Below are 25,465 nucleotides of genomic sequence, written 5' to 3' on the forward strand. Positions count from 1 at the left end.
AGGATGCAGTGGCAGGGCTGAATGATATCGAAAAAAAGATCATATTTTAGCAGATATTGGGATTGTGATATGAGTCACGATTTCAGTGAGAATGGTAATTTTCGCATTTTCACTGAAAAAAAAAAAGAAAAATTATGATGATGTGATTTTTGCACGTTCCTTTATGTGTGGAGAATATGATTTGTAGGCCGGGGCATCTCTGCTGCACCAGAGACACGCTTCATATATGGTATGTCTTTATCTCTAAAGAAAGAATTGCAGCTCCTGCCATTTGGATATTGCAATTTTGATAATATTTCGATTAACTGGGCTGAACAGTTAGTGGTCAGCGAAGGTCTATGCAGATGAAATTAGTGCTAAATTGTTATATGGACCATCTAGTGTTACAGATGGTCGTATCTGATGTGAACATAAACAACTTTGGTGCCTGAAACGTAACGATCATAAGGTTTCATGAAGTGAAAGAGAAACCATAGACAATAGGAAAGATCTGTAACATTCAGATAGCCAAAGTCAGCTTGTGTTTCCTACCAGCTTGAAACTTTTTGGGCCATACTGTGCTGCTTTCCCTCCAATTTGGGGGTGTTCTGGGATTTGTATTCTATATATATCCCCCATATATCTGCATATACAGTGCGCCCCAGGGTGATGTAGGTGAAGAGAGCGATATTTCTTCTAATAGTGTAACAAGTGAAAAATAAGTTTCATATTCTTCATACCTCATGGCAACACTGCATTCTGCTCTATTGAGGTTACTATCTGCAGAGAGACTGCTAGATTTCTGACAGTAGGACTATCAAATGACAGAGCAAAAAAAAGGAAAAACCTTGGTCCTTGACGAACTGGTACCAGTTACCGACATTGATGTTTCAGATTCTAACTACATTGTATCTGCATTGTAAATGTCATATCAGCACCAGCAGTATTTTGTAATAGTGTTAAAATGCTAAAAGACTGCATATTGCATTCACAGTAACAATTCTCTCTGAAGGTGAAACGACTTTCATCTCTCATGCAGTGACCGCTGTCATTTCACCTCAGTAACAGTAACCGTCCACGAATCCCACTGTAACTAAAAAAATATCTGTCAGCAAGACATGTATGTGGCTCTTTTTCCATGACTCAGGACTGGTCAAATTATTTTTTAATATCCCCCAAAAAAATATTTCTCAACCATATTGTTAAACACAACAAGTGTAGTGGCTGCCATGCTATCTGCAGCGATCAGCCCAGCGTATTTGAGCGACGAATTCCTGGAGAGCTGCAGAGCTGAATGATTTAACAAAGATGATCTCAAGTGTTTAAAAAGCTCTGTCATCCTCTAAAATACTAGCCAATGTGACAGCACTTGTAGGAAAGCGCTGTTCAGGAGAGCAAGAATAATTTGTTTCCTTTGGTGCGAGTGAGTGTGTGTGTATGTGTGTCTGTGTGTCTGTTCGTGTGGGTTAGATAATGTGCACACACTTGCATGTGTAAAGGCAAAATAGGATTCTGGGCTCTGCTGAGGAAATCTAGTGTTATCTCAAAGTGGCTTGCAGAGCTGCAAGTGTTCTACAGCTTCACAAGCATATATATGATATCCAAAGATGAAACCTGTTTGTGTGTGTGTGTGTGTGTGTGTGTGTGTGTGTGTGTGTGTGTGTGTGTGTGTGTAGCTACATGGGAAGACGGGGAAATGAAATCTATGGAGTGAGGATACAGTTACAGATATTTAACAGATGTATGGGTTGTTTCATTGCAACCGTGCTTGTTCTGAAATGACTGTGTCTCACCTCGTGTCTTTCCCCTTTGTTTTCCGTGAGGAGTATGATGGCATCGGCCAGCGTGGTGGCGGTCGCCTCCACCTGCTCCACCATCACCTGTCTGGAGCTATAGATGGCGAGGATGTAGCCGGGGAAGTCCTGGCTGGGCCGCCGTGCTGCTCCACTGGTAGGGCTGGAGACTTTGAGAAGGACACAGTGATGTACTTCAGAAAAACTAGTTTCAGACACAAACTAACAGGTGAGGTCAACCGAAAGCTTCTGTTAATGATGAGTAAACATCTGCGTCTGTACACCTACTGGGTGTTGCTGGACCTCCCGTCGCACTGACATTCATCTGCCAGTGGTTGAAGGCGCAGCAGACAACAGCGTACTCCCCCGGCTCCAGCATCACATCGCAGCCGACAAACTTCTTCACCGCTCGCTTGCTGTGGGCCAACAGGCGGCCCAGGGTCAGCTTGTTGCCGCTGCCGAAGGAGGCGCGAAACACCATGATGCACAGGTCCAGCAAGTGGCTGTCGGCTGTGTCTGAACGCCTGGGGAGGTAGAGGGGGATGGATGGGTTAGAGCAAAGGAAACAAGAAAAAACAGAAGGGCAGGAAAGGAGGAGCAGGAGAGGATTAAAAGCTGTTGTCTGTTGTCTGATGACTGTACCTGCTTCCCTCCTGGAAGAGAGCAAACTCCAGTGCCGTCCTCTCCAGCACAGTGAGGGCTGTGACAGTGACCGGCCCGCTGGCTTTGCTGGGGAAGCAGCCCTGCAGCCTCACCTCCTGCCAGTCTGAGTGGATCTTACAGATGTCCACCGAGTCAAAGTACCTGTGGGAGGAGAAAGCAGAAAGGGGAGAGCGTTCTTTAGTCTGTATACAGCATGGCATCAACAAAATACCCTCTATGTTTCCAGTGTAAGGACATTTCTCCTCCTTTATGCTGTCATGAGCCAAGTCTATTTGTATGCATCACAAGCACCTCTTTAACATTAGCATAGCCTCTGAGGGTGCTGCTGTACAAACACCATTTACCTTGCTAACATATCAGACCTCCTCATTCAAAGACGGAGTCCCCGAGAGAGATTGTATTCCTCACTTTCAGTCTTTTTCATTGTTTCATCACTTCTTAACCTCAGTCTGACAACTGTCTTACATCCTGCTTTTGTCTTCTTGACAATCGAGAAGAACAGAGAGGAAGAAGTGGAAGGTATGTTGAAGTTTTACAGTAGATTTTGATCAGAGACAAATGTGTCTGCTGCTGAAATCTTTTATTTCTTAATGCTTTATAATAATCTTTTTGAAATGAATAATCAGCATCTGTCCTATTTGTCCACTTGATGCATATGAATCAATGTAAGAGTGTAAATCGTCCAACAAGCTGAGCATTTTTTCTTTATCCACACCGACACAAGCTTGGGGCAGTCACAGCCTGTGGGTTTGTCATATAGAGCAAAATTGAGAGATTATTTTACTGTCAGAGACAACGACAAACACCCAGAAGACAGATGGGATTGTCATCTACCCTAAACAGATTTTTCAGGTTGGAGTCGTTCAGGAGGAAAGCCACATTTTGTTCAGACAGGAGCGACATGAATAACACACTGGCTAACACATCATTTATCTTTAGATGAACCTACTGACCTGGTGGACTTTATGACAACATGCACTGATCTGACGGTTCGCTAAAAAACATTTTCTAGCCAAGTGCGGCTCTGAGTTCACTTTGTGGTAGTGTAAAATCAGGTTAGTTACACAAAATATAAACACTTAGTGAAATGTTTTTGGTGATAGTCACACTGATTCTTGTTTAACTTTATTAGATTTTTTGCTTTTGAGTGATTTTAAGGCTGTAATTCAGTTCAGTTTTCTGCTTTCCATTCTGTTGCATTATGGTTGCTTCAGTCCCGGGCACAGACTCTCTATTCTGTTTCAGATTACTTTCAGTTTTGTTTTCAATCAAATTGTTACAGGCAACAGTGTTTATTGACCTCTATGAGGTCACTGGCTGATGAAATGGCCATTTTATGTAAAGATGAAAGTAGAAAACTACTACTAGTCAAGACTTGATGCTGTGTGAAACTGAATGACAGGATTAATCTAATATGACAAAACACATTACGAGCCATAACAAGTCTAAGTCTTTGCCTGCCAAATCTCTGGCAACCAACACAACCACAAAAAAACAAAACAAACAAAAAACAAAACAAACACAGTTCCATAATAACGCCATGGTGTGGGAAACATTGTATGATGCGCTTGTCAACAAACACAATGCACTAAAAACAACAACAACAAAAAATGCTGTCATTCAGTTTGGTGTCAATACCAGATGGTCAGTAACATCCGCAGAGGCATGAGATTACGAAGCCATCCATCACACATTATGTGCGTCCATTACTGCGCACTTAAAGGAGATTTTGAGAGTCATTTCACCTGCACTCAGTTAACAAAAGCTTTGACATTTGCTATTCAAAACAGCCGGTGCTGGGTAGATCTTTCCTGGGATAAACCCTCTCAGGAAGTCATGCATTTTACGTGTCCAACAGTGGAGTGTCTGGAATACACAAAAGAAGTGGGTAAGTGTAGCGTTAGCGGCCACAGTCACCATGGCTAATATTTAATAAGCAGTCCATCATTCCAGTGGGCTCAGATACCGACTGTGAAGTCATATGCAAGAGCAATGGTAATTTATGTTGACAAAATATCCCAGTTCAGATGCCGCCATGACTCCTGAGGGCCTCTGGGGGCAGAGAGGCAAACCAAGAATGAGCCAGTGAATGAATAAGATGGAGTTACTTTAAGATGTGATTCCCTTCTACAAATTGCAACTTGTAGGTTACCACTTGAAGATATTGTGGTGCCATTGGTCTTGGTGAAAATAAGCTGAATAGTTTAATGTATCTCATTCTGCAGAGTCTATAATGAAACTCATTCAGACCAACTGATTCCTGAGGTAGCCAACAAAAAAAAAAAAAAAAAAAAAAAAAAAAAAAAAATCACTGGTCTCAGTAGATCACATTATATTGTGTAAACTTGTCTCTTACTTTATGAAGTCGGTGTATTCCATCCAGAAGACGCCCTCACTGCTGCCATGAGCCATGAGCTCATGCCGCAGGTGCTGTGGCCAGTCTGTCCATTCATCCGACCAGCTGCCGTTCCACGAGAAGCGACCCCACGGGTTACGCAGCCGCAGCAACCTGAAGCACGGGCAAAGAATGACAGGCAGGGAGAGCTGAATACATGATCCAGTTAGAGTGACAACAGCTTTCAATCAACGCAGCATCTCCATCCCTGCAGACTCATATTGCTCCTCTTATGGATGACTGGCTACTTTTTAACAACCCATTTCATTTCACGGCCTCCTCCCTACAGTGAAAAACTTAGGAGGTGTAATAGAAAACCATAGTGCAGAGTCCCCACTTTCCAAAAAAAAAAAAATGCAGGTGAATCACAGTTTCCAAGCTGCTTTTCATCTCCTCGGGCTCCTAGCAGGAGGACTCCAACTCATTTTAGATCAAGCGCTGTGGCCCAATCTTCCACTCCGATTGCTTTATGGCAGTAAATTAAAGTGGCTGTGTGTGGCTCTTGAGCAAATTACATCTGGGATTTGAGGCTACTCACAACTTCCTCTCACAGGTAAGACCGAAGAAGCCTCCATTGTGTGGACTCACAATGCTCCCCTGATCAAAGTGATGAAACTGTTCTGTACCAAGCCCCATTTCCCACCTACCTGTCAATCATTTATACGTTCACAAAGAATGCATCTGTTCAATCAATTCTACACCTTTTCATCAATGTTTATAATATATAACATGTAACTTTAAATTTGAGGCAAGACTTGTTTATGAATATGTTTTTTAAATGAGTGAACAAAATCTTTAAGGCACCTTTTCTTTCCAATGCCAGTGCAACCTGCTGTATGATTTATTGGTTCTGACTATAAAATATACATCAGTTGTGAATGGGAGATGGAGTTGGAGGACCAGGAGGAATTAAGCAGTTTCAGCCTTGAGACAACTACATTACACATCTTTTGTAAGTGGAATGGGACTTACAGAGTGGGGGGTGGTGGAGCTGTTTTCCCCCATTCTGTTTCTCATTTCAGTTTTTTGCTTTAAATATTATTTTCTACATCATTTAACACAGAAATAAAGGACTCTCCCAGATACTTATGATATCTGCATCGGTTTATGTTACGGTCGCCAATTTTAAAAATATGAACATTTCTAAGAAATCATGACTCAGAAATCATATAGTTACAGCACATGGACAAACACCAAGGGGTCAGAAAGACCACCATACCTGTAACCCTGGACATCTCGTACGTCCAAGATGGAATACGCATGTCGAGGCCTTAGACCCAGAGACTCATAGACAACATCGTCTACCTTCATGTTGCCTCCTCCGCAAGATGCACCCATCAGAAACCTGACAGACAAGGGCGACACAAAGGGTTCACTGCAGTGTCACTGGCAAACATACTGTTGTGACAATGCAGCCATATTGGCCCCTAAGCCCAAGGGAGGTAACTTAAGTTCTGTGCAAAGTATTTTCAACAGTCTTTTCTGTTTTACATAGTTAATTAAGTTCATCATTTCTTGGCTTATTAAATCTTTATCTGACCAGAAAAGCCTCAGAATAAAAATCAAACCTCTTTCTTTTTTCTGACGAAGTCGGTTACAGACAAACATCAGCTTAAAACAAATATCAGTTATTTATCCATATGTCAAACATTTTTCTGATGAACCTTGTCTCTGTTTAGTAAAATATATATATTGTCCTTATTTTCCAGACATGTTGTCATTATTTTCCCTTTTGCTACATGAAATGCTGCAGCTTTTCTGACAGATGGACCTGCAGTTTGGCCACAGATGATTTGGCCCCTTCGCAGCTCTGCTAGTTGTTTCATGTTGCTTTGAAAGCTCACGTATCAAAGAGCTGATTAGCAGAGCTCTTTCATTACTGACATATGCTGCAAATTAGCACCTTTGTAGCCTTGTAGCACCTGAGTGTTTGTAGTTGTGATTATTGTGAATATTGATTCAGAGTCTTCCAAATGTTCGCACAAGAATATACCAATCTATTGAACAGGCACTGTGTGTATGTGTTCTGTTGTTTAACAGAACACAGTGGAGAGTTACAGAAACAGAAAGAAAGAAAAGCAAGCCAAAAAAAATATTCCTCATCCTCTAATTCCACACAAAAATATTTCTTCTTTCTCTTACCCGGCCTCTTTGGAGCTGAGCATCTTGGCCCAGATGAGGTCTGTATCGATAGGTTCCTCCCGGGGGTTGGTGGAGCTGACCTGGAGCATGAGTGAGTCACAGGGAGCCCCCGTCAGCGTGGCCAGACCCTCGATGGCGCGCCCTGCCTGCAGGGCAAAGTAGGAGCCATGGAGTTTGGCCAGGGCCTTCTCAATCAGCGCCACCCATAACTGCTTCCTTTGGGCCTAAAAAGATGGGAAAGAGAAAGAGGAAATATTTAGTCATGTGTGAACCAGGGTACGGCTCACTGACATTTGAAACAGGATGTTATCTTTGCTGTGACGCTTGTTTTAAGGTGTTGGCTACGACTCAAATGTTCAAGAGGTTTCTGAACAGGATAACCACATTTTTTTTATCACGCCACACTTTGGTTTTGTTGAAGCATTTTTTACGTTTTTTTACTTGTATTTTACTCCTCGGCTTCTTTGACAATCTAAGATTAGTGGTGCAGTATGTAGAAAGATATGATGTTATATAGTATGCCTCTCCAGCATGTCTGTGCGCCTGTCTGTTTCCCTCTGCTTTATTTGTTGCATAATGCAGTACTTCATTTGTCCTGAAATTGACTGTTGATTAATTAGACCTCTAGGTACGTTCCCCCTCTGTGGGGTCCTCTGAGACATGCTCGTGATAAAAAGCTAGATAATGAATTATCTTGAACTCTCATATTAAGAAGTTAATATTACATTGTTGTAAGGCTGCAACAAATAATGAGGTGAATGTGGCTTCATGACGCACTGTTTACAGACACATCAAAGAGTTTATGTTCAGTCAAACATCCACTACATGTTTTGTTACCTTGATGGTTTACAATGGTTTGTGGATCAAATAAATTAACGCTGCAAGTCCGTGTGCATCAGATGATGAGTTTTTTTCTATCTCTTTCAGATGCAACCTCACTGACCTTAACAGTATATCCCTCCCTACAGGATTCCCCACATGTCTGACCTGGGAGAAGAGGAGGTAGCCATAATCATCGCAGGGCAGCATGTCGTCCACCAGCACAGTCGTCCACGTCCCGTCTTTACACAACCGAACTTGGTAGGCCCCCTCTGGGCAGATGGTCCTGGTGATCATCACCCTCTCCACCAGCTCTGGACGTTCCGCCAGCACCGCCAGCGCGCTCAGGAACCTGGAGGGAGATAAAACTCAATGAACTGGAAAATGAAATGTCGGATCAGGGCGGACCGATGGGTGAATGAGAGGATGTGACTGAAACAAAGTGCAACGACAATGTGAATTAAGCAGTGAAACGGGTGGAGAATAAAAGACATAAATGATCAACGGATTGTGACGGACAGGTAGATGGCTGAATGGGCGCCTGGATTCAAACAGACGGGCAGGGATAAGGAATGTCGACTGACAGGCGCAATCGTAGAGAAAAAAGAAACAGACTCACAAGAAACCTCTAAATCTGGAATTAAAACATCCTTTTCCGCAAGATACCTTGAGCAGTTATGAAAAGTTATGATTTTTTTTTAATACATAATTAGCGCTCATTGAAAATCAATCACATTTGATGAGTCAAGCTTCTGTGCCTTCTGGTTACCTCCCCATTACTGTTAATTCACCCTGCAGCAAAGACAAACTGGCTCCTCTAATTAGCTTGCCACAGAAATTAGTTAATCAAAAATCCAGCTACATCAGAATATGCTAATTCCCCGCACAAAAATGATGTGGCTGGGGACACAAGGATCCAACTTAAAAGGAATGTTTCTTAAAGTGAACATTAGTTCATCGGAAAATGTAGAAAGAGATCATACAATACTGATGAAACACCAACAAACAGAGGAGGTTTTGGGACAATGAGCTAAAAATATTTCTCTTTGTGCGCTGCTGACTTACCACTAATTTTGCACATGCAGTATTTTGACCCCCGTATTAACAACACAACTAAAATCTACCAAACTGAGAAGCTACTTTTGCCACCGGTATTGCTGCCACTATATCTACAGAATGAAGAAATATCACTTTCAATCCACCCGTCGATGTGTGTTAGCACAGAAACCATTTAAAGACTGAAACTCTTTTGTGTGGGGCTGGAAATGCGTATTATTAAAGCTATATTCCATCTGTTCAAGTGGCAGCTGAGCGAGGCCGATCAGCCCATTCTGTCGCTGATGAAAAACCAATCGGCTACAAAGAATCAAATGAAAATCCAATTAGCCGTGCCATAATGTGACTCTAATGTCAGCTTGTATCACGGCTGTACTCAAGGACAAGGGTGATTGGCACTACTTTCTTCTGCTGTCATTGGCTGGCTGGCGGGAGCTGGGGTGTTTGCTGGTTTATTAGGACAAGTGTGTGTGTGTGTGTGTGTGTGTGTGTATTAGAGACAGAGTGAGAGTGAGAATGAGAGAGATGCAGCCTAAGAGGAAGGATTTGGGTTACATCCTGTTGCGAGTGAGAGGATTCCTCTCTGGGGAGGGTTATTTTTGATAAGCTGTGTGTGCTGGTGATGAAGTGAAAAGTTGTATTGGGGCAACTTTTGACTGACTGCTCTTTGTGTGTGTGTGTGTGTGTGTGTGTGTGGGGTGGGGGGGTGGTGGTGGGGGGGGTGGGGTGGTGTATGGCAACACACACACATACACGCGCACCCCGAAAGGACATACAGAACAAGGGCAGGGAGATAAAGCATGTGTCCAGACCCACATTCCGGTGAATAATCTCCCTGTCAGGTGTATCTGTACATCTGTCCAGCTCTAGCCTGCTCTCTCAGTCATTTAATCCTCGCTACCTTCTTTTTCTGTCTCCCAATTTTTTAAGTTTCTCGCTTTCTCTTTCTTTACTCATTGTTTCACTGCCTCTCTGTCACTGTCTCCATCTCTCTCTCTCTCTCCTTGCTTCAGGCTGCAGTGTTCATCTAAAGCAGACTCACAGAAAAACCACACAGACCTGAAGTGTTATCTGTTGTCTGTTTTATATTCCTCTGACCTCTCACAGAGACTGAATGGAATAAAACATTTCCTTCTACTTTGGGGATTTTCAGCTATTCTCGTTTGTCCTGGGTCAAAGCATTAATCAGGGCATATTTCCATGTGCTTTTTCAAAGACTTGTTGTAAATGAATTGTCTGTCTCTAGATCATTCTAGTTATCTAGGCTGATTAGTGTCCTACGCGTCCTTGCATTCGGTTCTGACGACTCACCAGCAGTTTCCGAGCAGGCCTTGCAGGATGTCGGAGGGCCGTGGCGTGCGGAAGACGGACCACTTGACGCCTCGGTCTTTGAAGTTGCTGCAGTTGATCTCGTGGGGGCGCAGCCACTTTTTGATTCGCTGCTGGACGCTGTCGCCCTCTGGGAATCCCACGGAGCGAGGTCCCGGGGGGAAACTGTCATCCACAAAGTTCACAGCGTTCTGAACAGGGACGAGAGGGAGAGAGTAGGGTGGAGGGTGGAGGGAGAAGTGATGAGGGAGACAAAAGAGTGGGACGACTGAACCTGTGTAATGCTGTAAATATTGTCATCATGACTTCCATGTAAGGAAATGAAGATTGTTAGGAGAAAATGTCTTATCTAAAACCTCCTAAATCTACACCCAAAGGAGCTGGTGAGAGCAGGCTGCCGTGTAGCAGCCGGGATATAGGACACACATGCAAATCGCTTTCAAACATTTGAAGCGCTTCACTTTCTGACATATTTCTGCAGAGCAGCAAGCATTCAAAATGACACACTGGATTTTAACACTCCGAAATGTAGCTGCCTCTCTACTGTACACACGACCTGGTCTACATGGATACATTAACAGATCAAGACACCCAATCTGACACAGTATCTGCCCATCTAAAACTTTCCTGTATGAACCTGAGAGGGCAAACAGCCACACACACGCAACCCTATACGGTTTCCTATTTGTGGTGTCAGAAGTGGGCTCAGACAGTTATGTTGCGAGGCAGGCAGGGGGATGTATTGTGGGCACCCCACTGATGGCTCACAGTGAGGCGAATTGATTAGTCGCCATGCCCCACAATCCAATCCTGTAGCCTGGATGCAGCGTTTGCTACCCGACAGAATCACTTTGCGGTGCCTTACAGCCCCGACCATCCGAGGTCTCCATGTAGCTTAGCAATTCTGTAGCTCACTGGTTTATGTTTGACCCTTGTACTGGCTTTTATTGCGTGGGCTTAGGGGCCAATGTGGATTTACCACAGAGGTGGAGAGAGAAGCTTTGGCCCTGAACACTTACAGAGACTAAATTTCAAATGAAAGTCACCCAGAGCACAGTCTGTACATAAACAAGACTATAGAGTAATGAGGAAAAACAAGCCTGTGATCAGTGAGCAAGAGGTTAAAGAGTCAGCCTCATTAAGTCCAAATTGCCCGTGTCAGAGCTCAGCTCCAGCTGTAAGGTAGTTACTGTGGCTTCTCTCTTATGAGGCAGGTGCTAATGCAGAAATGATTCCTAATTTTTTTACACTGCTATTCAAACACACAACGTGATTGGTTAAGCTAAGACGATAAAGTATTTTTCTAAATCCTAATGGTTAGCCATATACAGGTTAGCTACATAAATAAGTTAGCATGCCCAGATACTTGCCACCAAGCATTCGACCATCTGCAGACATTATTCTATTTAATCTGGTGAGTCAGGTGTGGACATAGTTCAATCAAATTTTGGGCACCACTGTGTTGCAGTGGTTAGCACTGTCGCCTCACAGCGAGAGGTTCTGGGTTCAAACCCCAGGCCTGGGGCCTTTCTGTGTGGAGATTGCATGTCCTGTGTGGAGTTTGTTCTCCCTGTGCTTGCCTGTGCTCTCTCCAGGTTCTTCAGCTCCCACAGTCCACAATAAGCACATTAATTGCCGGCTTTAAAGTGCCCATAGGTGTGAGTGGCTGTTTGTCTCTATATGTCAGACCTGTGATAAGACTGGTTACCTGTCCAGCTTGTACCCTGCCCTCGCCCAATGTCAGCTGGGATTGGCTCCAGCCCTCCTGTGACTTTAAGCGGTATAGATAATTGATGCTCCAAATTTAGCCTAAGCTGGGTGTTTGATGCAATGCTATGCATTAGCTGAGTTTTACATTCAGTGTTTTAAGATTTAATTAATTATTTTGAGAACTACTTTACTGTTTGGCAGGTAGATGCTTATTTTCTCACTCTCTCATCTGCAGGTTAAAGGGAACTTTAGTACACAGTACACAAAGTGTGTGCCAGGATATTCTGCCATGTGCTTCCAATATATTTTCAATCCATTTCTTTGACATCCAGAGGGTACTGTTGTTGCAACCACCTCTTATATCATGGACATATTTGAGCCAATTGTTCCGGTTATTTGACAGAGTTGATAATCAGCAGGGTCGTCTGCTGCAGTCTGTCTGTGAGGCGAAGACTGTGCTGTACAGGCTGAAATTAAGTCTATTCACATCAAGAGTGCACAGGGTGTTATATGAGGATAATGTCTTTTCAGGGACAAGGTCTAAATCTTAGTAAGTAATCAGAATCTATGAACTAATTCAAACTAAATGCTTCATTTTCTGAGTACCTCACAAACAAGCTGATCCCGATACAGTTACAATATACTAATATTAATGATGATAATATATTAAAATGTATGTAAGATTATGTACAATTAGATAACAATATAAGTAATAAGATAAAGAACATTAGTACCAAAGTACAAATTATTACATTTTTGGATTGTGTAAGGACTATGAATAACATACACATATACAAACATTTCCCCGTAATTCAGGCTGCGTTGTTGTGACGTCTACCAGTGTAAGTCTAGCTGTGCGTCCTCATCGAGTGTACCTGCTGCTGCTGTCTCTGATTCTAGCACTGGGCACATGCCAGCATGCAAACCCAAGACTGCAATCAGCCAATTCTGTGCTGAGCTAAGAAAACCTGCTGCCTTTCAGCATCTCCCAGACTACACACAACTGGCAGCCACACAAGGCCTTTCCTGAGGATAGTAAGCTTGTAGCGAGACATCTACATGTTACAGACAACATATTGATCTTGGAAATATGTGGTGACAAGAAACTATAGAGCTGGATTTCACAGCGCCACACTTATTAAACCCAAAACAAAAGCGTCCCAGAACAACCTGGCATGTACAAGACTGTCACAGGCAGTGAGAACCTGTCACTGCAGGCAGTCACAACTTACAATCCAACATGTAAACCAAAACCCCAGATAAAATCCCGAGTGTGGCAAAAATTCAAGCAACAAATAGCACATAGAGTGGTGTTAAGAGGAAAAATAAAAACAAATCAAAGTCAATCTGTTGCCATGCAGCATCTTTTTGTTGCTCTATCAGAGGTTGACATGGAGAGGTAACAGAGGAACCAGTTCCAGCCATGCTGAGTTTTACAGTTCACAAGCGGCGCTGATGGCTCTTAGTAGCATTTACTCGTTTGGCACAGTGAGTAAGCGGACACGCTCTGGGGCACTGGCACCAAGAGCACACCTCTCGCTCTCAAAACCAATCAAGGAGAGTAGAAAAGCAAAGAGGCAGGAGAGATTAACTGCACTCAGGTGAAGAGAGAATAATATTTCTTACACAATAACGCTTCACACTTCACTTTTGGTCTTTATTGATTGCTGCAATCTGGATAAACTCTCCAGTAACTTATACAGTAAATTTCATCAGCAACACAATCTGCTATAACCCGACAGGTCTGGAACTAAACAAATAAAAACTTATGGTCTGAAACTTTGCACCGTGTTTGTGTGAATGGACTGCCCACACACACCTTGTAACAGGCTAAACCAAAAGCTTTTATCATTATTACATTTTCACCACCGGTACTGTGATGCTTGCCAAGTGTTAATGCCTTGACAGAGATGGATTAGAAAGACTAGCGCCTCTTTCTTACCAATTTTACCTCCCTTCATCTCTCTGACCCCTAAAACTGAGCTGCAGCAGTTGATGCTGTTAGTGATTACATTCACTATAGGGAAGAGGATCATTTCTGCTCCTCTCCTCTCTAGCTCTGCTGCTAAAAATAGACCAGCCCCTGTGTTCACCTTAGCACATACACATACACACACACACGCACACAGCCAGCCAGCCACACATTTTAACTGCTACACTGGAGAATTGAGTGCAGTCATGTGGAGAAGGTGGGATGGAGGTGGAGGGGGTGCGCTGGGTGGCAAGGGGAAAGCATATTTTGAGATATTAGCAGAGAGGAAGAAGAAGAAGAAAAAAAAGGAACAGAATGAGCATGTGAGGATGGATGTGATGAAGGAGATGGGATAAAAAAGGAGATGAAGAGGGGGAAAGTACTTTGAAGAGTGCAGAGGGGCAGAGCTAGAGAGAAGGAGGCCTTAAATATTTGTCGAAAAAAAAAGGGAAAGATGATAAAAGAAAGAGTAGTTTAAATGTCGAACTTAAATTAGGGAAGAGGAGGGGAAGGTGGGGATGAGGGATCTCGATATCCTTCCTTCCTACTGAGCCAACTTCCCTCCCACGCTCACAGCAGTGGGCCCTGTGACTTTCAAAGAAGGCATTAATAATGCATTTTAAAGCTCACTTCATGCTATTGTAAACATGGCATGATAGGTGCCATGGCGGTTAAGAAAGTGGGCACGCATCACACACACCCAAATAAATTCAGAAAATATAAGCTTGGTCCAAAAAAAAAAAAAATTTTGAAAAATAAATAAATAAAAAATAAAAAAGTTCTGGATTCTGCAACACCCACATTTTCTCTGAGGCTTAATTAGTCCAATCAGGTTTGTCTCATTAGCAGAGGTGTTAGTCGTCTTAAAAAATGGTCTCAAATGAACCCCTGTGACAGCCCTGAGAATATCCATGACAACATAACACAGGCTTATCAAAGGTTCATTGCAGAGACAAAGTGAGCATGAAGTGGTGTGATACAAAGCAGCAACATAAAAGGTTGTCACACCTTAAATTTAGTTGCTAGGGAAGACATCTCTGTTTCCTCAAACAGCTGTGACACTTTGACTCAGACCAATAATCGGAGCTCATGATGTTTCCTCATCTTTGAACATTAAATGCCGAGGCGCTGGATCATTATTTTAGCTCATTATGACAGACAGACAAGCCTGCAATTACAAAAGCACAATTGCACAATTAGCCTTTTCTCTATTAAGAAAAAAAAAAGCCTTTATTGATCAAGTTGTTTCCATGTGACAGTTATGCAACTTAATGAAAATGTTCTGTTTCAGGCTGTATATTGATATAAAAAGGAGCGTTTAACAAGAACCACAGCTCTGATGGTTTAATAACTTGGCGAATGGAAGCAGTTAGGTTCACTTTAAAGGGAAATTACATTCAGAATGATCAAAAATGTTTTTATCTCTCACAGACAGGTCTGCCATTATACAGTAAAATGTATTTCATTAAGTAGTCTAATATCTCCCAAGAACTTGTGGTTAGAGTCAACGGAGGACAGGAAATAGAGTCTGACTCAAACTAAGCTGTCAGGATTTGAAAAAAAACCATCCCAATAGAGTCTATTAAGAACTCTCCTAATACAGAACTCTCCCAGAGTCTCCAGATACAAGAGTTACAGTCCTGCAACAGAGAGTTTCAGAATTTTCTGAAGTGATTTCTCTGTGACCGAGGGCAGCTTGTAGTCTGGATAGAAAAATGAGACGCTCTGTATCTGCAGCTCATTTAGGTGGCCAAGATTCACCCGCTGGTCGTTTAAAACGCAGCTAACGAAGCAACTGCAAACAGAGGCAATGACAAAGCCTATTAGCATTTCTCTGAAATTAGAGACATTGTGGGAGTGGGAACAATGCCAGAGCCGTAACAAAAAGAGGAATTACAATGAAGGAACTGTGCTCTGCAAGCCAATGTGCACCCTGTGACGCATCACACATTGAAATAAGCAGACGTCGACTTCTCAAAGAAGTCAAGGAAAACTCAAGGAAATGAAAAGAAAATGGTGACACATGCGGAACTCATATTTGCAGGGGAACAAATGACCAGTGTCAGTTGCCTGTGGATGAAAACTTGCTGCTTGGCTTTACTTGTTCACCCTATAAGGATAATACAGATTCAGTACAATAGAAAAACCTACTAGCTGCAAGTTCTTATGAAGTGATAGAAGTCCAGGTAGTATAAGAAAGCTCACCATAGACAGTCCCAAGCTCTTATAATGTTCTAATGACATGTAACACTGTGTCTCTAACCGTGAACCATGTGGCATAAAAGCGTTGATGTTTGTTTTTGTGTTTCCCAGCTACAACATTTTCCTCTTACCTCTCTGCAGAAGCTGACGATGTTCTCCCACAGCTCCTTGGCCTCGCCCTCGTCATTTCGTCGACGGGCCTCTACATGCATGCTCTCCCTCCTCTTCAGAGGCTTCACCACTTTGCGAAGGGTGAGGTACTGCTGGGGCGTGTGGCACGCTGCACAGTTCTTGGCCTTGATGTCATTGAGCAGAGTACATGCAGGGCAGCTCCACTGTCCCACCTTCTCTTGAAGGCTCGCTGAGGTGGAGGACGAAGAGGAGTTGGAAGCAGCGATAGCAGAGGAGGACGAAGGGAAGCTCCGGATCTGTTTCCGTGTTTTATGACCCGAGGAGGATGAAGAAGAAGAAGGTGTACAGGAGCATGATGCAGTACCAGACCCTGATGGGAGGCCACAGTGTGTACAGCAGCGGGGCAGGGGCGGCTGCTGCTCCTGAAAGCCATGAAGCTTGGAAGAACCACAGGCTGAGCACTTGGGTGCACCAGTAGGATTGCGCAGGGTGCACTTGGAGCAGGCCCAGGTGCTAAAGTCCGGGCTGGAGGGGCTGGCCGGGGTAAATCGTACCGTCTCACAGCCTACAAGGTCAATGAGGTCAGCACCAGCCCGCGATGATCGGCAGGCCTCGCACTTAGATGAGCTACCTGGGTTGGGCAATGAGCAGCTAGGGCACTTCCAGGTGGGGGCGGCTGGGGAAGCAACCGGGAGGTGAGGGGTCAGTGGGTGGTGCTGAGGGTCTTCTTCCTCCAAGATACTGAGGCGCTTGCTTGGGTATGAAGGTTCCTGGGGCTGGGCATGTTTGGGCTTGGCTGGCCGCTGTGGGCCTGGCTGGGGTGGCACACTGGCCGCTGAGGGTGAAGTGGGACTGGGAGTGCTGGTGCCTGCGTTTGGTGGGCGCCCTGGAGGGGGCACCTCTCTCCTGCTGCGGGGCACAGGATTGTTCTGGAGGGAGGAGAAAGAAGTAAAGGGGGAGGACACATGGGGAGGTTCTTGAGGATCGCAAGGAGGGGCTGGGGGAGAGTCATCTGTTAGGTCTATGAGAAGTGGGGCAGCCCCTGCTGTGTGGACAGGAAATCCTAGCACAGGTGTGCGTACCTCAGGCACCACCAGTGCTTCAGGGGGGATTTTAGGCAAAGACAGTTTCCTGGGCCCACCACAGGCAGAGCATGACAGAGCCACGGGTGTGTTGTGGAGTGTGCAGCGAGGGCAAGCCCAGCCCGAGTGCTGCCCCTCCAGGCTGCTCACCTCTCCATTGCTCTCAGACCGTCGCAGCACTTCCTCCTTAGCTGGATGCTGTCCATGGGGCTCAAGCAGAACTGTGGGCGTGAGGGTGGGCGTCGGAGGTTCAGTCGGAGCAGACGGGAGGCCGTTGGCAGTGGCGGCTATGGTGGTGGTAGGAGGCGTGTGAGTGGCAGGAGATGGCCCAAAGCCGCAGACAGAGCAGGCTCCAGATCCCTGGGGATTGTTGAGGGTACAGCGAGGACAGGCCCAGCGATGCTCCTCGGTGCTGCTCAGCCGCAAGATCTGGTTAAGGTCAGGTTTCTGGCGTGGTGCCTCACAAATGGAACAGCGAGGTGCTGCGCCGGCATTTAAGAAGGTGCAGCGTCCACATGACCACTCACTGCCTCGCACTGCTGCTGCCATGGAGCCAGGAGAGTGAGAGTGGCTGGAAAACAGTAAACAATGAGTCAAAACACATTCATCAACCAAATCAGTCAGTAATACATTCTGCCATTTAACTGTAATTGCTTAGCAATAATGCGTGCATATTTAGCATGCCGCTACTCAATCATTTCAGCTGTTTCAGTCAGTACTATTGTGAGCAATGTTTGAATTAAGTATGTGTGATGCAAAGTGGGAGGAAAGGAAAAGACGGGAGGAAGATGGGGTCAGAAAGAGTGAGAAATACGGAATAACGACAAAGCCAGAGAATAAATTCATGCTTCCTGTCAACTAAGGGTGATTATATTAAGGAAGAGAAGACAGCAAAAACATCTTGAGTCTGCAAGAGGAGGAGAGAAAGACAGAATTAGAAAAGTAAAATAGAGTGTGAGAGGGAAAGATTAGCCAGTGCAGGGGAAAAAAATCAAATCTCCCCCCTGGGGGCACTGAGGGCAGTAAATCCATACACAATGGCCACATGATTAGAGCCAGGAAAACAGCACATGGAGAGGAGAGGAGAGGAGAGGAGAGGAGAGGAGAGGAGAGGAGGCTGCTATTGCCTCAGAATTTTAAGGCAAGAGCTCCTCGAGTCCTCCTGACTGACACTTATTAAACTGGGAAAAAAAAAAACACACAGGCTCTCTTCCACTTCACATTAGCACCTCTCTCCCCTTTTACTCAGGGCATGTTAGTGCAGGGTAGACAGGGGCAACTTAAGGTCACGTCAATCCTGTGCCCAAATGAATTTCCAAATGAATTTTGAATGGATAAGTCTTCTAAGTCTGGCAGAGCACTTATGACTGGCATATTTTAATGACAAATTATTCATACTACTGGATTTATGGCGATTCAGAAACAACTACTATCAGCACCTTGAACAGGACATCAACAGTGTGAACAGTGTAGAGGGAAATGTGAGGAAAGGAAAACAAATCAATTTTAGACAGTTTTGATTTAGAAGCAGAGGCAGTAATTCGTCTGTCTAGTCAGGCTCCTACGTTGATTTCCACCTCCTCCACATAATAACCTACAACAGTCTGTTGTTTTGAATTGACTTGTATGTACAGTTCACTCTGTGTGCCTGCAGTTCAGTCAATCTGACTTATTGATAGTGGGTATATTAGGGCTTTTTGGGTGGAAGCAGAACAGCTCGATACCTCAAGCAGGGGTTTGGAGAGAGACGGCCCAGAGGGACGGATGTGGTTGCTGTCTGGACGAGTACCATAAAAATGTCACTGTCACTCAAGCTGCTCATGTGTGAATGCCAACACAGAGAAGGTAATGTGGGAATTGTAAGGTAGCGGAGGGTAAGGTGCTAAGAGCTAGAATACTTCAATGCTGTTTATATTGATCCCAGTGGCAAAGATGCTGTCCACAGAATGACCGCAGAGCTTGCGGATCCGGTCACATTTATCCCTCTTCATTATATTTTGGCCGGAGAACTATGCCCACATCTAAGGCTGCCGCGGCATAGCTTTTGTTAGGGAAGCAGAGGTTAGTGGCTATTTGTGAAATGTCTATACAGCCTGTTTTTCTGATAATCCTTTTGTTGTTTTCATATTAGGTCATGGAAAAAAACAACCTCACAGCCCATGTGACATTTTCATATAGAAGGGTTTTGTAAGGGTGACTGCCTGCTCTTCTCCAATGCAGCACCATGCGTGCTGGCCAGCTGATTAGCCCTTAGTTCAACTCCATTAAGTTCTTTCAAACCAGGCGAGTCATCAGAACCCAGGGGAACATCTTACAGAAAACCTCTCACTCCCAGCTCCTCTCCTCTCGTCAGCTCTCCTCCCCAAGGTAAGGAGGAGAATGACAGCAGGGAAGGGTATTATTGCGTGTTTGTGTCTTACCGCTGGGTGTGTATGCAGGCATGTAGCTATATTTATTTGTATATTGTCTAACTGCATTTGTGCCTCAGTTTGTATGTGCACATAGCCACAGGGCAGCAAAAGGATGGAAGTAGAAGGCCCAGTGCTTTACGTCAAGAGCCATTCATTCTCCTGGGCTGAAGTGAGCACTCTAACATAAACCAGGGCGCCAAGAGTGAGGATGAAACTCAGCACTACAATGATAATAATGAGCAAAACTAGATAAACACAATTTTTGCAAAGACACACAGACACAGAGATCAGTACTTAACTCTCTGTTTTGCATTCATCCCACAGTCATATCTACCATGTCCTCAGGAAGCTATCAAATATTAAGTGTTCTTAACCTTAAAAATGAAAAGAGGTGTCAATGCAGCATCAGTCACTGGGTAACAATATAAAAAAAAGCATTAAAAATGTTTGCGAAAAATGTCTCTTTACTACACTCTGAAAATACTGTATCCATCCTCAACTTGTGCTGTGTCCTCAGACTACAACACATACCCGCCCCCTCATCAGTTTAGTTAAATGTGGATGAATTAAGTGGCAGCCCCATGCTAGCATTGATGGCACATGTTCACACCGTGCTTCTCTCTCCGAAGGCCTGCCTATGTGAGGGCTGCAAACAGCAATGACGACGGCAGCAACAACAACAACTACAACAACAAGTGTCAACACCTCATGTTTGATGACAGGTTCCTCCCTGTGGCGATTTCCATAACTGTCAGGCCTCTTTCATCTCCAGCGAGAGAGCAAAGTCATGGTGTCAGCCACACGGAGACTTTGTCAAAGCAATTGATTTGGTTCTTGCTGGAGCGTAGGGATTGCAAATTCATTATGTGTTTCTATCTGCAGCAGCTGCTGCAAGAGCTTTTCCTCAAAATGATCAGTCTCTCAAGGAATTTTTAATATCTAGCTTAATTATCTCATTATCTGTTGTAAGCATTATACCTATCAAATGAAAGAACAGGTGATGAACAACTACAACCATAATCCTGATCCTCACTTAAAAGGATGCATTATGGATGCAGCCTGGGTACACACACACACACACACACACACACACACCCTTCTATGTACAGTACATGCCTGCAGCAGAGGATGAACCACTATAGCCTGTGATCCTGCATTCTGCTTAAAAGGATTCTTTCCGTGTGCATGTTCCACTCATTCACTGGAGTGAGCACAAACACGTAAAACACACATAAACACATGCACACACCTTTTGTCCTTGGCCCTGTGTTTAGTGGAGCTGCTTTAGAAGTGCCCACTTCAGCTTCTCAGTTCCCCAGTGTCGCAGACCTGGGCAGGAAGCCAATAGCTTACAGTGGAGAGAGAGAGAGAGAGAGAGATAGTGCGAGAGAGAGAGACAGAGAACTCACCTCTAGAAAACCCACTTTTTGTGCAATGAGGTCCTCAATGCCGCATGCTGCCCATAAAGTACCTGCTCCTAGTCTAAATTCACTTAAGTAAGAGTATCAGTGACCTCTGGCCAATTTTTCAATGCTTCACTGGATGCAAGACAATCAAAAGAGCACTTGAGCAGACTATTACAGGGAGTGTGAGCTCTAAAACGCTCAGTGAAAACGAGCAAACCACTAACATCATGGTAAGGGGAAAAAGTTAATTTGACTGCCGCAACTTAGATGTCTGCAAGGAAGTCTGCAGGCCTGAGAGAAAAAAGGGTACCCATGAGGAGCAGACAGAGTTAAGAGGTAAAGAATGCAGACAATGATGAATGTGAGATGGGTCAGTGAGGCTGCAAAAAATCCGAAGGCTGGGGTATACCTACAAAAGCACTGTTGATGGTGTGCAGGTCACCTATGGCTGGCTACTTGGATTCGCTCCACACACTGAACTCTGTTACGAGATCAAGTGAGCCGAGTCTCGCCAGCTTCTCCCTGCCTCGCTGTGAGACATTTGGCCTTTGTGCGACAGTCATTAGCACTGCCTTTCCAAGGTTGGCCCTGAGCCCAGGGCCTGAGGGGAAGGTGTGGTGCGCTCCTTCGCCACTGGGGGCAGAGAGTTTCGGCTTCATTCATTCAACACAAAACCAAGTATCACAACAAAACTGCCTGTCATCATTATTGACAGCCATTTTCCTTGGTAATTAAACATGTCTACACTGCCTCAACAATCACATTCAACTAATAAAGAAAGAACATCAAAAATCCTAAGGACAAAAATATCATACTATGAATTAACATCAACACTTAACTGTCTCCTGAATGAATCTTGGGATTACACTATGGTAAAACAAACCAGGAGTCAGTCAGCACTTACATAGAGATATAACATAACAGATGGTCTGTCAGTCAGCATACAGCAAGTGTCACACAGGGTTTCCATGACAGTTTATATTGTGACTAGCAGCGCTTTAAAAACACAAGGTTTCTTACTCAGAGCCTTGACTGTAAACACTCACAACCACACAGAATGCGTGGATCCCAACATACTTTTTATACTATACACTCATTCCAATTAGACTGACAACTAATAATTACAAATACATGTTTTAATATGTGTATGTAAATAATTTAGTACATCTGACAATAAGATATCCAGTCAGCTTCCTGGTATGAGGCCACATTTGCCAGACAAAGAAACAGGACCCAACTGTAACTAGGTGCTGGTATACATTAGTGTGAAGCTTGTACTGAAAGCCACATAAAGCACATGTCAAGACAAATTAGCTGCAAGCTAAACCTCAAGGTAACCACAAGGTGTGTAGCCTTCGTATATGATAACTATTTTCCTACTAAGATAAACTCGGCTAAATGGCTCACCAGTCACTGCATGTGGTGAAGTGAACTTGCCCATATGGGGGTTGCTCCTGATCAATAATGTGCCCAATCCATACAGAGCTGGGTCAAGCTTGTCAGTACACTTTAAATCTCTTTGAAAGGGAATTGTAGCTACTGCTTAAATCTGCTTTTTAATAAATTATCATCAATAGATTTCAACTACAAATGAGAAAATTAAGATTCCAAATATTAGGTAATTACTGTATCACATTTAAAAGACCATCTCAAATCAAGAAACCAGCACTGAAGCAAATGGCTAATTAATTAAATACCCAAATTTTCCTATAATCAACAATTATCCGTTTTAATTTGGGAAAACATCAAATATGGTCACAGCTTCACAAATGTTCAGACCATTAGTAATTGAATATTGGGGGTTTTTTGGGTTGCATGTTGAAGCAATTTTAAGACACTCACACAGGGTCAATTAAGCCTAATGAATTATCAATAGATTAATCAATACTGCAGACAATCAGAGCCATACTATCTTGCCTTCACACTAAAGCTGCAAAACACTGTTTCATTCTGTAATCCTTGCTAGTTACCTTTACAGTATTTTGTAATGGACCTACATTTACTATTAGATTATTGTTTACATAAAGTATTAAGATCTATATTACACTATAATTTGCTTTTATCATTTTAAATAATTTTGCTATTTTCTTCTGCTTCCATTGCTTCCTCTTAGGATTTCAGTTGTACTGTATCCCTTAGTCAGCTGTTTTCTTTTTATTTCAACTTTTTATAACTACAAAACTAATTTCCCCACAGGACTGAACAGTTTCATCCAATCTCATATTAAATATGCTACACCTGACCCGTTGATAATGCATTCGATTTGTTATTTGTTGCAGCGCTCACATCGTTTAATGTAAACATTCTCCTGGGTCATTTGAATTTCCTCGCAAGCAGCTTTGCAGCATCAGTTATCTGGGATCACTAACAGGCCGCATGAGGCTGGATAACTCTAGGTAGCCTGACTGTGTTGATAACACTTAGCGAGACAGACTCCAGATGTAGCCCCCACCTTCCTCCCTCCACACACACTCAAACACACTCAAATAAAGTGAGTCACTCTTGTGATAAATATTTACAAGCGCCGTTTTGTGTGAACACAGGGAGAGAACTGAAGACTTAGATCTGGAGCTTATAAAATGTTTATGTTAGAAAAATGTGAAGGCCATTGTGCACTGGACAATGAACCTGTTTAATAGCTGCGACCCTCAATGTGACAGAGATGCAGGGAGTGATTTTCATAACTACCATCTGCGAGGGTATTACCCAGGTGTGCAAGCATTACTGCTTCTGCTTTCTGTTGTCTTTCACTTCCTCCATGCAAACACCACTGGCAGAGACAATGATGATGCCAACTAAATGATGTTTCTTGTTTAACAGAGCAGAGCTTGTTATTAAAAATTAGACTTATCAGAGGCCAATGCGCCCTTGGATCAGACAAGCTGTAAAAAAAAGGATAATGAATGTTGAAACGTTCGGCTGCATCTGAAACACACCCAAAAAACCCTGGTGACCATGATTAGATCAGCACTTTCACACATTCTTTACCACACTTGAGAAAACCCACTGAGAATGTATTTTACCCCTTTAATAATGAATGTGGTCTGTCTGCAGCAGTTTTACTGGCAAAATTTTTGTTTATCACTTCATTATGGGATTTTTCTTGCCTGTGAGATCAGAGCAACCTTTTCACTTAAAAGTAATTTTCCCCTAGCAAACAGTCCTGCCGTGCTCTCAGAGGCGCGGATGAGTCAGGGTCAGATTCACCTTAAGAACCTCCTTTCTACCTGCCAGCTAATATGTGGTGGCATGATGAATATGACTCATTAATAATCAACCCAGGCAGGACTCCACCATTCATTCGTTACAACAAACATTATGAAGCAGAGCCACTGACTTATACTTATTTGAGATGAGTATCTAGAGCCCAAACTTTAGCAGCAGGTAAAGAGTTTCGACTCTGAAGCCCTGAGACTTGGTAAAAAGGGATTGGTGACAGTGAAGCCTGAGTCATAGGGGACAACACAACAACATAATTAGGGAAGTTCTGATGAAGTGACATTGAGCAGGACACATTTTAATGAGATGAGAGACTTCTTGAGACAGAACATGAGGACAGAATAGGTTTATAAAATGTTATAGTACTGGCGTTGGGACAAAGACTACTATCAGAGCAAGTTAGACAAAAGGTCTTTTGAAAATGTGCCCTTAGGGTGAGACATTCCTCCAATAAGCTTTGCGGAGGCTATGCACTAAGAACAATTTTAAAAGCTGAATAAATATTCCCCTCATGAAAATGGAACAGCGCATGAAGGGTGTGATGCTGTAGAAACAAGGGTGGCGTTGTGTAAATATTATGTGTCAGGGTAACGCCATGCATGAGAATATCTTAGTCTGGTTGCGCTTTTTATGATGTCAAGTTCAACACAATTCATTGCTATTGTTTTTATGTGGTTGTTATTATGTAAGCCGGGCCCAGATGATCACACCTTATGATCAAGGCCTCATAGCCCAGAACTATTATTAAAATAAGATGTGACTTAAAAATGTCTTCCAAAGAAGACACTGGAGATACCAAGAATACAAATACTGGTCAAGAAAGGGGAAAATAAACGGAAAGAATGCCAGTCGCTTCTGACCTCTAGCTATGCCCTCGGTGAATATTTCACGACCAGCGCTCATTTATGACGAGTGAATCTGTCAGCGGTGGAGACAGCTTCAGACATTTGAATCTTTAAACAGAAGAAACCGTCTGACTGGGTTTCAGCAGACATCAGAAGCAGGGAGCAAAGCGAGCGCAGGCAGGAAGCTGGCAGGAAGCTCCAGAATCAGGGAGGAAGAAGGGAAAGAGATGGCAGGGGCACGGTGCTGCTGCTCATCTCAAGTTCCTGCAGGCAACCGAAGCTGGAGGGCAGGAGCACTGCTGACACAGCG

At 43.7% G+C, this 25,465-nt stretch overlaps 1 protein-coding gene across 2 annotated transcripts in view; it reads right to left on the bottom strand.

The window, feature by feature from the left end:
* Positions 1 to 25,465, bottom strand: part of capn15 (calpain 15) — a 35,827-nt gene that overhangs the window by 2,456 nt on the left and 7,906 nt on the right. For both annotated transcript variants that reach the window (XM_022743208.1, XM_022743209.1), the window contains exons 2-10: positions 16,192 to 17,845; positions 10,159 to 10,367; positions 7,960 to 8,143; positions 6,973 to 7,196; positions 6,050 to 6,175; positions 4,792 to 4,944; positions 2,415 to 2,576; positions 2,061 to 2,296; positions 1,773 to 1,942 (exon numbers count right to left, since the gene is read on the bottom strand). In XM_022743208.1, the coding sequence (XP_022598929.1) occupies positions 1,773 to 1,942; positions 2,061 to 2,296; positions 2,415 to 2,576; positions 4,792 to 4,944; positions 6,050 to 6,175; positions 6,973 to 7,196; positions 7,960 to 8,143; positions 10,159 to 10,367; positions 16,192 to 17,823 (3,096 nt within the window). In that variant the 5' untranslated portion in view covers positions 17,824 to 17,845. The remainder of the gene's footprint in view (positions 1 to 1,772; positions 1,943 to 2,060; positions 2,297 to 2,414; positions 2,577 to 4,791; positions 4,945 to 6,049; positions 6,176 to 6,972; positions 7,197 to 7,959; positions 8,144 to 10,158; positions 10,368 to 16,191; positions 17,846 to 25,465) is intronic.

The sequence above is a fragment of the Seriola dumerili genome, unplaced genomic scaffold, assembly GCF_002260705.1.
Source record: "Seriola dumerili isolate Sdu_G_001 unplaced genomic scaffold, Sdu_1.0 BDQW01000068.1, whole genome shotgun sequence".
In the NCBI taxonomy this organism is placed as follows: domain Eukaryota; kingdom Metazoa; phylum Chordata; class Actinopteri; order Carangiformes; family Carangidae; genus Seriola; species Seriola dumerili.